The sequence below is a fragment of the Protopterus annectens genome, chromosome 7.part0, assembly GCF_019279795.1.
Source record: "Protopterus annectens isolate FY-2018-M chromosome 7.part0, PAN1.0, whole genome shotgun sequence".
Lineage (NCBI taxonomy): Eukaryota > Metazoa > Chordata > Ceratodontiformes > Protopteridae > Protopterus > Protopterus annectens.
In genome coordinates this window covers 1,730,802,123-1,730,814,184 of record NC_056739.1, presented here as the reverse complement: position 1 = coordinate 1,730,814,184, position 12,062 = coordinate 1,730,802,123, and the positions used below count along the sequence as shown (strand labels likewise).

The window sequence follows — 12,062 nt, the reverse complement described above, 5'->3', positions numbered from 1 at the left end:
AAATTGATTGTGCAGCAGACTTGGAAGGTAGCTGATTCCATTGAGCCAATTCCTAAGAAACCAGACCACCTTTTGTCATCTCTTCAGGCTCAACAGCACTGGGCTAAAGGAATACCAGTAGATGCCATGGTGGTAGCGGCAGCCACCAAAAAGGAATTTGCTGATGAAAGTCTTATTATCCATCCTCCTAATAAAGAGTCTAGGACGATGGATAGATTTGGGAAGTGCATATATGCTTCACTGACCTTCACACTCATGTCCTTGAACTTCATGGCACATTTCACAAGACTTCAATGGGATCTGATAAAGGAGCTGTCAAATACTCTAAAAGGAGCAATAGTTGAGGAGGTTCAGCACAAAGCAGCTTCCCAGCTGGCAACCCTTGATTTGATATCCAATTCATCCATGAGGCTCATTATGCATGCAGCTGAAGGGATGACTAGGGCATCAGGTTCTGGAGTAGCCATCAGGCGACACGCCTGGATGTGCTTATGTGAATTTGCAGAGCCATTCAAGTCTTCTTTCGTCAATGCTCCATTTGACAGAACATCCCTTTTTGACCCCAAAGTTAAAGGGACCCTTGCCAGAAGTGAGAAGGATGGAAAGACCCTTTCTGCCATAGGCATCAGCTTTTCTACTCCTCAACAGCCTTACTCCAGGAACCAGAAAAGTGGGAAGCTATGACTCAAAAAACCGCAAGGACTTTTCCATGACTCTCATGGCAATGACTCCTCTAGGGGCAGAGGAGGAGTTACAATGGAAGACGCTCTCCGCGAGGCAGAGGTGGCCCGCAAAATCAGGGTTCCAAAGATTCTTTCTGTGGTAACTCCTTTCAGCGCTCCTGAATGGGAGGCCCAATTGCAGTCCTCTGGAGGCAGTCGGGGGATGATTATCCCTGTACCAACCTGCCTGGCAAAGGATAACAATGGACAATTGGGTGTAGAGGATTATAACCAGAGGGTACAATATCCCATTTACAAAAGAACCCATGTAATCCAAAAGAATCCCAGATGTTCCACCCATTCACCAGGATGCAGCTGTCTTAGAAATTCAAAAACTGCTCGACAAAAGAGTCATCCAAGCAGTCCCATAAGAGCAGATAGGATCCGGAGTTTATTCAAGATTCTTAGTGCAAAAGAAAACAGGGGACTAGAGACCAATTCCGGATCTCAGTGTTTGGAACATGTCAGTTCATCAAACCAAATTCTGGATGGTTACTGTTCAGTCTACACTTCTGTTCTTAGGAAAAGACAATTGGATGTGCTCAACAGATCTTCAGGATGCGTACTACCACATAAAAATGGGCAAGTGCTCCAGAAGACTCCTGCATTTCCGTCTGGGAGCCCGTCATTTCCAGTTCAGGGCCCGGCCCTTTGGTCTCACCACAGCCTCCAGGGTGTTCACTAAATACATGGCAGTGGTAGCAGCTCACTTCAGACTGCAAGGATTGTGTGTGCTTCCATATCTAGACAACTGGCTCATAACCGCTCCTACCAGGCATCTACGGTTACAGGCAAGAGATTATATTCATCAAACTTGTTCCTCACTGGGGTTCACTATAAACTATGAAAAATCCCACCTAGAATCAACATAGCAGTTCGAATTCATAGGGGTGATGCTAAACACAAACACCAGCTTCGCGTCTTTTCCCCCAGAAAGACTTCAAAGAATAAAATCGCAAGCCAGTCAGATTATTCACAACAAGAAGGTGACTGTAAAACTACTACTACAGACTCTAGGATCAGTGTCAGCCTCCATCACTTTAGCTCCCCTTGCCAGATAGCACATGCAGATTCTTCAGTGGCTTTTGTCATCCCAATGGTCCTTACTCAACCAACCAATGTCCCATTTGGTAATGATCACCAATTTATACAAAAAAGACCTCAGTTTATGGCTTTTCTCCAATAAAATTTTATCAGGCAGACGCATTGTCCTTCCTCAGCCCCAAGCCATAGTGACCACGTGCAAGTCTCAGATAAGGGTGGGGGGTTGCATTATCTGGGAAAGACAGTCCAAAGCGCTTGGTCCTAGCTGGAGGCCAGTTTACATATCAATGTTCCAGAGATGAGGGCAGTGCTCTTAGTGTTGCGAGAATTACAAGAAACCCTCTCCTTGGAAACAATTGCGACTCAAACAGACAACATGTCAGTAGTCTGGTACATTAACAAGCATGGGGGAACCAGATCTTACCCTCTTTGTCGAGAAGCACTCAGGGTATGGCAATGGGCGATTTCATCTGACCACTTTCTAAGTGCAACGCATATTCCCGAGAGCTCTAATGTAATTGCAGACAAACTGAGCAAGACCATTCTAATGCCTCATGAGTGGTCTCTCAATCTTTTGGTGGTGGAAAGGTTTTCCGTAAATGGGGCCAGCCCTGCTGCGATCTCTTTGCATCCCTTTTGAACAACAAGTGCAGCAGCTAATTTCCCCTGATCCCCCCTTCAGGGTAGTCACTGAGAGATGCTCTTTTTCACGCTTGCCCCCCCCCCCCCCCAGTCTACTGTACACTTTTCCCCCAGATTTCAGCTCCCAGTTTCTGAAGAAAGCCAGCAGGTCAAAGAACAGGATAATTCTCATTGCCGCATTCTGGCCTCGACAGATATGGTTTCCCTTTCTTTGGCCTCTCTTAGTGTGGAGACCTTAGATCCTGGAACCAGCTCCAGACCTCCTGTCGCATCCAGAGTGACTGGTTCATCCGAATCTTCAAAATCTAAAGCTCACTGGGTGGCTTCTCCAGTTCCAGTAATTGCCAGGTATAACAGTCTTCACCCACTGCCCCAAGACTGCGGCGGTGGTGCAGCGGTAGCATTGTCGCCTCACAGTAAGACGCTGTCTGGTTCGATTCTCAGCTAGAGCGTCTTCTGCGTAGAGACATGCGTGAATGGGCATACCTTCATTGAAGGTTGTGCGTCAGAGCTGGCAACTCGGTACTTAAAAATCTACTGCCAATCATTAGAGGACTGGAGTTCCACTGTGGAGACCCCTAACCGGGAAAAGCCGAAAGACACAACAACAACAGTCTCACTGCCCCAGTTCAGAGAATTGTTCTAGCCTCCCATGAACCTTTGACTAGACCTTCGACTAAATGATTGTACATTAGCAAATGGCAAACATTTTCAAAATGGGCTACAGATAGTAACCTTGACCCATATTCTGTACCAGCTGATAGGGTACTGGTGTTTTTAGCATAGCTTTTCGATACAGGAGCATCCCCTCAACAATACGAGTACATTTAGTCGCAATTCTGAATTTTCATATTGGTCTAAATGATACAGCTCTAATGTCCCACAAACTTTGCAAAGCTTTTATAAAAGGAACGTTGATGCTCAGACCCCCAAGCAAAGACCCTTCTTCACCTTGGGACTTGAATCTGGTGTTACAGTCTCTAATTAATTTCCCATATGAAACATCCATAAATTGCGATTTGAAATAATTGTCACTGAAGACTTTATTAATTGATATTACCTCTACTAGGAATATATCTGAACTACAAACTTTATCCTGCAAGCCTCTTTACCTAATCTTTCATACAGACAATGTGCCCTTGCATATAAATCCCTCCTTTCTACCAAAAATATTGTCTAAGACTAATATCAACCAGACTATACAACTTCCTGTATTTCTCCCCAGATTTTCCAACAAGGGTGAATACCGTCTGTATTTGCTAGATGTTCAGAGACAATTACGTTTCTACCTTCACATAACAAAAGAATTCAGAAAATATGATCAATTGTTTGTTTCATTTCTTCTGCTACTCTGGGAAATCTATATTCCAAGGTTACTCTAGTTAAATGGCTCAAGGACTGTATAACCTTCATTTATAGCAAAAGAAAAGTGCAACTACCAGAGCATATAAAAGCACATTCAACGAGGGCAATAGCCGCTTTCATTCTAGAGCTTCTACAGACGATATCTGTACAGTGGATGCTTGGGCATTCCCACCTACTTTTATTACTCATTACAAGCTGGATCTGGTCTCTAGGGGACGAGCATAATTTGGCTCGATGGTGCTTCTGTGAGACCACCCAAGATTTAGGTAGCTGGGGACTTTGTCCCATAGTCAAGGTTTCAATGAAGATTGACAACATCAGATAAAGAAGTTGTGTTTTACCATAATGTTCCATCTGTGTTGTCGATCTTCACTTATCCTGAACATTCCCACCCTCCTTTCCCCACCCTTTTGAGCTTCTTGGTGGAACGGATTTATCCCAATAGATTGCATTTTGCCTTTTGTGAATACAGATATGGTCTCTGACCTGTTATTGCTCTCTGTCACTGTCTTGTGCAAACTTGATCTGAGGTAATCCTGAAAGGAGTATTATGGGTAAAGGCTAGGCTTGAGAGTTTTTGGAAGGCATGAGCTGGAATAACGGATGAGTCAGTTCTGAAATACAGAACCAAACCCACAGTCAAGGATAAGTGAAAATCGACAACACAGATCAAACGTTATGGTAAAACATAACTTCTCTTTTCTGTGCTTGAGCTGTCACTTTAAGGCAGTTACTGCCTGGGAAATGTGTTCTTAGCAACATTGGTGTCCATCTGGAATACTGGATCACACTCTGTTTAGTTGTGATAAAATGTCAATCACCTGTAATACTGAAGGGAACCTTGCAGATGACAAAATTACAGACATGGCTTAGTAAGCCTTGTGCTCTGAATAGCTAACATCTGATCACTCATGCATTTAGCACTGTGTGCAGTGGTAAGCATTGCTGGGTCATATCTACTTGTTCACCAGTCTGATTCCTGGCTGGAATACCTCCTGCGCAGGGATAACCTAGCCTCTCTGTGTCCATTTGTGTTCTTCCAAAGGGCTACGGTTTCCATCCACGTCACAAAGAGATACAATTAGAAGAAATGATAACCCACTAAATTACATGTAGCAGTGTGTGCGCATATGGAGATATGGCAATGAAATGGTGACCTCAGTGCTTGGCATTGCAGGTTTTGGCTCACCAGAGACCATGAAAAGGCTAAAGAAGGTAATAGAGAATAAATGAGAGATTACACAGGTGCATGACAGGCCTTTATGTTTTTTTCTTTTTCTATCTTGGTGTCCATCAGGTACCCATTTCTCTCTACTACCCCATACAATTTGTACTTTCCTTCAGTAAGTGATGCACAAGCAGTAGGCAGCATCACTGGCACTCATTCAAGATGAGGCAGTTTTATAACTTTATGGATATAACCTCTAAGCATATGCCCATAACTGCCCCCAGGGTTTGGCATGCAACTGCCATTAGTGAAGATGTTCTATCTGCTTTTGTGGGTTATGTAACCTCCCACTTGACTGACAGTCTCCACTGCGAATTCTAAGATGGGAACAAGCACCCATACATATGCCCTGTCCACTCCACCCTAAGAGAGGTGAGCTAGCACAGCCATGTCAGTCCTCTCTCCTTCCCATACAAGCTCCAACAGGCATCCAAGCTGTTATTTGGACTTGGGTCACCACATGGATTGCAGTCAGGTGTTTAACCATCTGTTCCAATGGAGCTGATGGCATTTACCATCCTATTTCACAGAAAAGTTGTACAGTTGTTCAATAACAAGTACTTATAGCTAAACAGTCTTAAAATGCTGAGTTATAGTTAGGTTTTGCCTTTTTCTTACCTCCATCAAGCCAGTGAGCCCAGAAAAGTGGACCTGCATATGTTGATTCTCAATGTAAAAATCATCTGTGCTCGACTCTAACACTTTAACAGAAAATGTCTCTCTCTTGCTCACAGTCAGGTCACGCCCATGAAGGTAAATCTTAACTTCCGATTTCAGTGTTGTATGTCTGTCATAGGATTCATAAAGCTGAAACACACTCATCCCAAGGGCAGGGAGACGAGCCATGAACGAAACCTGGTAAATAATCACAAATGGTTGGTCAAACTTAAAATTTTCTTTGAACTGATATTGTTTTAAAGCTACTTTTATTTCCCAAGTCACTTATAATGATGTACAGTTTTGTGAGACAATCTCCCTAATAACACATTTAAAATGGTTCTTCAATAGGTAACATACAAAGGGCCACAAGTAATCCCAGTGACAGCTTTCAGTTAAAACATTCCAGACGTTTATCCATGACTTGCCATTGCCTGCTTTGCTTTCTGGTCTGCAAAATCAGCCCACCTCCCCAATTATCAAATGACTGATTAAATAAATATATAGAAAGTAGCACTGTTTTTCTAATGTGGTTTCCAGCTGCCTATTATCTCCTCAGAAAAATTTCTTCAACAAAAAAGGCATACACTAAGATAATGCATGAGTACTGCCTGCAGACTTTCGCCTGTAAAACAATAAAATAGAGAAAAAAAATGGAGGAAAGCTTAGGCCTATGATATTAGCCAGCACAAAGACGCACCCTTTGTAGTTAATATTTCATTCATTTTCAACAAGACATACCAAAGAAAGTAGTTTCAACTTTTAAAATTAAATACTTAAACTCTCCTTTTATATTCATACTTGGTGCAAACATATACCATATAATATTTTGTTTTTTAAGGTTCAATGCTTTTACACTACAACAAAATACAAAAACTAACAGCATAGTAGTGGTAGCAAAATAGTTACAGCATTATATTCCCAAGCAAACAGGCAGGGGATTCTTTACAATACATCAAGAGGACTAATTCTATATTGTTCACCTGCACATGCAACAAAATAAAACATTTTTACATTAGGAGGAGGACTAAAGCTCCATGGAAAGGAATGCAACACCATATTAGATACCTTATACCCATATAAGCCAATTTTGTAGTAACTGCCACTTATGTGGTGATGTGCTGCTTCCTTCATGTCATGAAGCATATATCTCAGACTGCTTTAATTCAGTTACTAATTGGTTAAGATCTCCAACTGTGGGGACAATCTTCCATTTCTATTCTTTTTTTTTTTGTAACATATTTGTTTTGACAATCACATTACCAAAGAAATGGCACTATGCTCCTCAAATAAAAAGTGGTACATCAGCAACAATACATAACAAGAACAATTCCAGAATAATTCTTAGATGATTACTTAATATGCTATCTTTCTCTGTATGTCTAATCTAAAGGGAGCTAGTTTGGGACAATCCAGTCTCCAAGTTCCTGCCCTTCACATTTCTGGCAGTATGGGGCTGTCCCAGAGAACAGCCTGGCTACTCTAGGAGGAGAATGTCAATATGTGTACTAGTACCGCCAGCCAAAAAAAAACATATACTTTCTAGACTTAGATGCATACCTAGACAAGCGCAGGATGGTATTCCAGGGTTTCCTAGGTATGGAAATGCTCAGGTCTCTATTCCATAAAAGCCTACATTTCTCAGTGACATTCCCTGCCTTACATCACAATCTTAAAAGGTTTGCTTATTTGACCTTTCATTAACTTTACACTGTCCCGATTCTCTTAACAGCTGTAGTACAAGCAGTTGGCAGCCTATTGCAGGGATGTTAGTTAGCAGCATCTTCCGAGACATCTATACATGTTCATATACAGTTGTCTATCTGCGTCTTGATCTCAAATTTTTCATGCAAATCCCTCAAATAACACAACCTGATTTGAGACAACCAGCTGACTCCAGTACCTCAGTTCATAGCAGTTTCTGAGCAGTATTCTGAATTCCTGAGAAAGAAATAAAAAATCTGGGGAGTACTCTATGGGTAGGATATCACGTAGCCATCCCAAAGAATTGACGTTACAAAGCAACTGCAAACTTGACTTCATGCAGTACAGCATGAGAAAGGATAAGACATTACACTAATAAGCAACATGATATATATCTACTGAGTCTGATTTTCCCTTCTTTCAAAAGGGAAACAGATAATTTTTTTGTTCATATTATTAATGTACAAGTCAAATAATTACCACATAGGTGTCCTGAAAGTGAGTTTCCAATTGCCTTTACAATAAATAAATAAATATGTACGCTAAAACAAATTATCTTGGAACCATTAACTGTGGCCCTTTTTAGTGGTGCTAAGATAACTTTGGAATAATGATAAAGTTAAGAGCAACAGAATGGATGAAGAGTTGTGAAAGTCAAATGTATAAATTCAGTTTGAAAAGATTGGAAAGTTTTGCCTGTCAAGTGCTCCTAACACCTGTGAAAACAGTCTTGCTATTATTATGGAGGATGGACCATCTCTTACCAGATCTATGGATTCTAAGGCCTGGCACAACTGTTATTTTTGACAAAAGGATAACTTGGAATGAATAAGGATGTGCATGCACCTTAAGCATATGAAGTCAAAATCAGAAAAAAAGAAAAGGTGTACTTCAGATAATGTGAACGATCATAGAAAACTTATTAAAACTAGTAGATTATTCTTTTTGATGTCCTGTCCACATGTTCCCCAGTCAGCATGAATACCATCAAAGTTCTCTTCAATTAACATCACATACCAGGTCCAGTTGGATAAAGTCCTAACTGCTGCTCAGGTGCCCAAAGTTTGATTAGCAGCTCAGGTTCTTGATTAAGCTGGCAGGAGGGGACAGGAGTAACTTATTCTGGGGATAGGGGGCAGAAATGCAGCTCTGCCACATTCCCTCTGAGAAGGGAGAAGTGAGGCAAATGCACAGACAGAGGAGTAAGTACTTGCCTCACCAAGCCATCACTATGTGATAGCCTTTTTTTCAAGTGTATGGAAGTAAGTACCCATACAGGGAAGGCATTGTGAGCCTTGGTGGTGATGTGGATCCCTTATACCTCTAACCAGGGTTGGGGTTAGGACCACCAAAGATGCCCTTATAGCTAGGATGCCAGGAAAGGGCAATGCAACCTTTATGGCTGCCTGAATAACAGTCTCTCTAGAAGGCTCCTGCCCCTGTGCTTTTGTCAACTCCCCACCACGAGGTTAACAATATTCTCAAGAATAGTTGGTATAGGACAGATGGTTGACAGCCATGGGGACATTTTCACATATCATATAGGTGGCACACCCTCCAATCAAACACTCATAAGGGATCTAGCCATCTTGATGATTCATTACCATTTGACTATCTGGACTCTGCAGTAGTTTGGAAAGCCTAACTCACGTCATTTCCAAAGGCATCAACACTAGATCCAAAGAAGTCTTACTTCCCATTTACTCCTATTGCAACAGACCCATTATTGAAGATAATGCACCATTTGGCATGTATTTGTCTAAACAAATGACTCAACTTGACAGACTTAAAAGATTCTTAACTAAGAAGACCAGTGGCCTCAAAAATGTTAGTTATCAGGACAGAATGTCAGCTGTCCTTCTGTACTCACTGTTTTACAGACTCCTCCATGGAATTGTGTATCTACTTTAAAACCATGAAGATCCAGCCCTCTTTGATCTCATATTCTTTCAAGTAATAAATAGTACCTGAAATACCTGGTTAAAGCGAATGAAAGTTAACCATAATAATAGACGCATGTTATCAGTCTCCATGTGGTTCACCCTGTGGGTTATTGGATCTGACACCTGCCAAATCCTCTAGACTTCAACTTGCCAGGATGCATCTCCCCTACCCACAATCCCCGGCCCGAACAGATATCTTAGATTGAGTTTGCCCCATCTTAATCTAGTTCTAAAACATATTTCTCACATAAAAGGAGGAGGACAAGAGTAACCAAACTTCCCCCACTAGGTCAACTTAGACAATGAGACTCATCAAAAAGGTGGAGGTAGACGGGGTGGGGGGGGGGGATTGAACTAGATGGAGACAGACAGCACAAATCTATCATTATATTAAGTACATAAATTTCACATCAAATGTTGTCTTTTCCATCTGGCTTCAACCTGTGGTGTATAGACCACAGCCACGTAGAAATCCTTGGGAGGGTCTACAGAATGATATTCTGCAACACGGTGGAGCCTAAGGAAGCCCTGAACCTAGAGTGAATGTCCAACTTGTAATGAGAAACACAGTGTAATGGCCCACTCAAGTAGCTGCTGCACACACCTCATCCAAGGAAGTTCTTGAAAAGAAAGATGCAGAAGTAGCTATAACCCTATAGAATAACCCTAAGGTTTACCATGCAAAGTCTTACCTCTCAAGATATAAGTGAAGGAACTGTAGTCTGACACAGCCACTTCTGACACAGGTCTGCCCAATCTAGATTTTGAAAAAGAAACAAATAGCTGGCTGAGTTTTCTAAATGTTTTTGTGCTGTTTAGGTAAAATCTCAATTATCTATGCACATCTAAGGAATGCTGCAAGTATTCCTCCTTGTTCAAGAAATTAGGGAAAAACACAGGAAGGTGAAAAGTTCTACTAAAATTAGGCTCGGAGACTACTCTGGGCAGAAAGGAAGAATTGGCGCAGAGTGAAACCCTATCTTTGTGAAACATTAAATAAAGAAGAGAAGACTCTAGAGCCTGTAGTTTGGAAAAACTGCTAGCTCAGGTAATGGCCACCAGAAACAAAGTTTTTCAAGATAACAACCTTAGGTCTGAAGTATCCCAAGTTTCAAAAGGAGGGGCTGCAAGGACTTGCAACATAAAATGCAAATCCCAGGGAGGGACCAGATCCCGACATGAAGATGCAAAAGAAATGTACCTCTGAGAAATCCCTTGCAAATTTTCAGAGCAGCCAAGGGAACATTATCCCTACTAACATGAAAATTAGAAATGGCTGCCCATTGTATACAGCCCAAGTTAAACAATTCAGCAAGAAAATCTAGAACTGACTCTAAAAGATTGGAAAAAGGATCAAATCTTCAATATTCTGCCCACATCCCAAAACAGTTCCATTTACTGGATTACACCTTCCTAGCAGATACCTTTTGGGGTGAGGACAAAATATGCACAACACTATCAGACAGCTTGGGATCCCAGGCTATCAACGGCACTAAAGAAACCATGCAATTAACTTGAGGGACAGCAGACTGGGAGGATCCAGACCCACTGGATGAGAAATGCGATCCAGAGTAGGATCCAGAATCCAAGAAGGATATCGCAGAAGACGCCATAGAAAGGGCAACCACACCTAATGAAGCCAGAAGGGACCTATGAGAATCACTCTCTCTGTGCAATGGGCTGCTTTCTGAAGAAAATTGACAAACAGAGAAACTGGAGGATAAAAGTACGTGAGACCTGGGGTCCAAGCATACACAACAGTGTCTCTCTGGGTGACTGCCCTTGAGGGGGGACGAAGGCATAATGAAGGCTGTTGTATATGGTGTTGGAGGGGGAAGCAAAGAGGTCACAACACAGAATGTCCTAGTGCCAAAAAATCCAAGCTGCAACTCTCAGATTCAGAGACTACTCATGAGGAAGAATATTCCTGCTCAAACTGTCAGCCAGAATGTTGCATCCCCCTGGGATGTGTGATGTAATCAGAAACCACTGACATGAAATCACCCATTGTCAAATCCTTATGGCATCATGACAAAGAAGATAACAATGTATTCTGCCTGCTTGTTGAGATACCAGGCAATGGGCATACTGCAATGCAAGGATGACAGCCCTCATCTCCAGGACATTGATGTGACCGTCAGCCTCCACAGAAGACCAGAAGTCTTGAACCATCTTCCCTCTGAAATGCACCCCACCCGAGAAAGGAGGTGTCTGTGATGACCATGGTCACAGGATGGGGAAGAAAGAATGGTCTCCCTTTGGTCACTAAGGCAGACTAACTGCCAGCGAATCTGACCGTGACACACCTTTGTCAACCTGATGGTAAAGTCCACTGGACTGGTCAAGTAGGATCAATGTATTACAAGATCCCACTGCACAGCCCTCATGTGGTACCTCACTAAAGGGACCAACCTTATTGAAGTTGCAATATGGTCTAAAAGTTTCAAAACTGCACAAGCTGAAGGCTTTACAAGGACAAGCAAAAATACTGTCTGGGATCAAAGGTCAATGACTCTGGACCTTTGAAGCTTGGCAATTCGATTGACAGTATCCAAGGGGCACCCTATGAATTCTAATATATCTGAATGGGTTGTAACTCAACTTTAGATAACTGGCAGTTATCCCTAACTGGCCATACAACTGGAGTAAGGTATCCCTGGTCGAGACTAGAGACGCTGTTGTGAGGGCAGTGAGGAGCCAATCATCCAGGTATGGAAGACCTGAATATCCCCTGTACCCTGAGAAACATTACAACCA

The 12,062-nt window shown here is 42.2% G+C and overlaps 1 protein-coding gene across 5 annotated transcripts in view; it reads right to left on the bottom strand.

Annotated features, from left to right (window-relative positions):
- MAN2A2 (mannosidase alpha class 2A member 2) overlaps positions 1 to 12,062 on the bottom strand; it is a 2,415,216-nt gene that overhangs the window by 865,634 nt on the left and 1,537,520 nt on the right. For all 5 annotated transcript variants that reach the window (XM_044078268.1, XM_044078266.1, XM_044078269.1 and 2 more), the window contains one exon: positions 5,620 to 5,856. In XM_044078268.1, the coding sequence (XP_043934203.1) occupies positions 5,620 to 5,856 (237 nt within the window). The remainder of the gene's footprint in view (positions 1 to 5,619; positions 5,857 to 12,062) is intronic.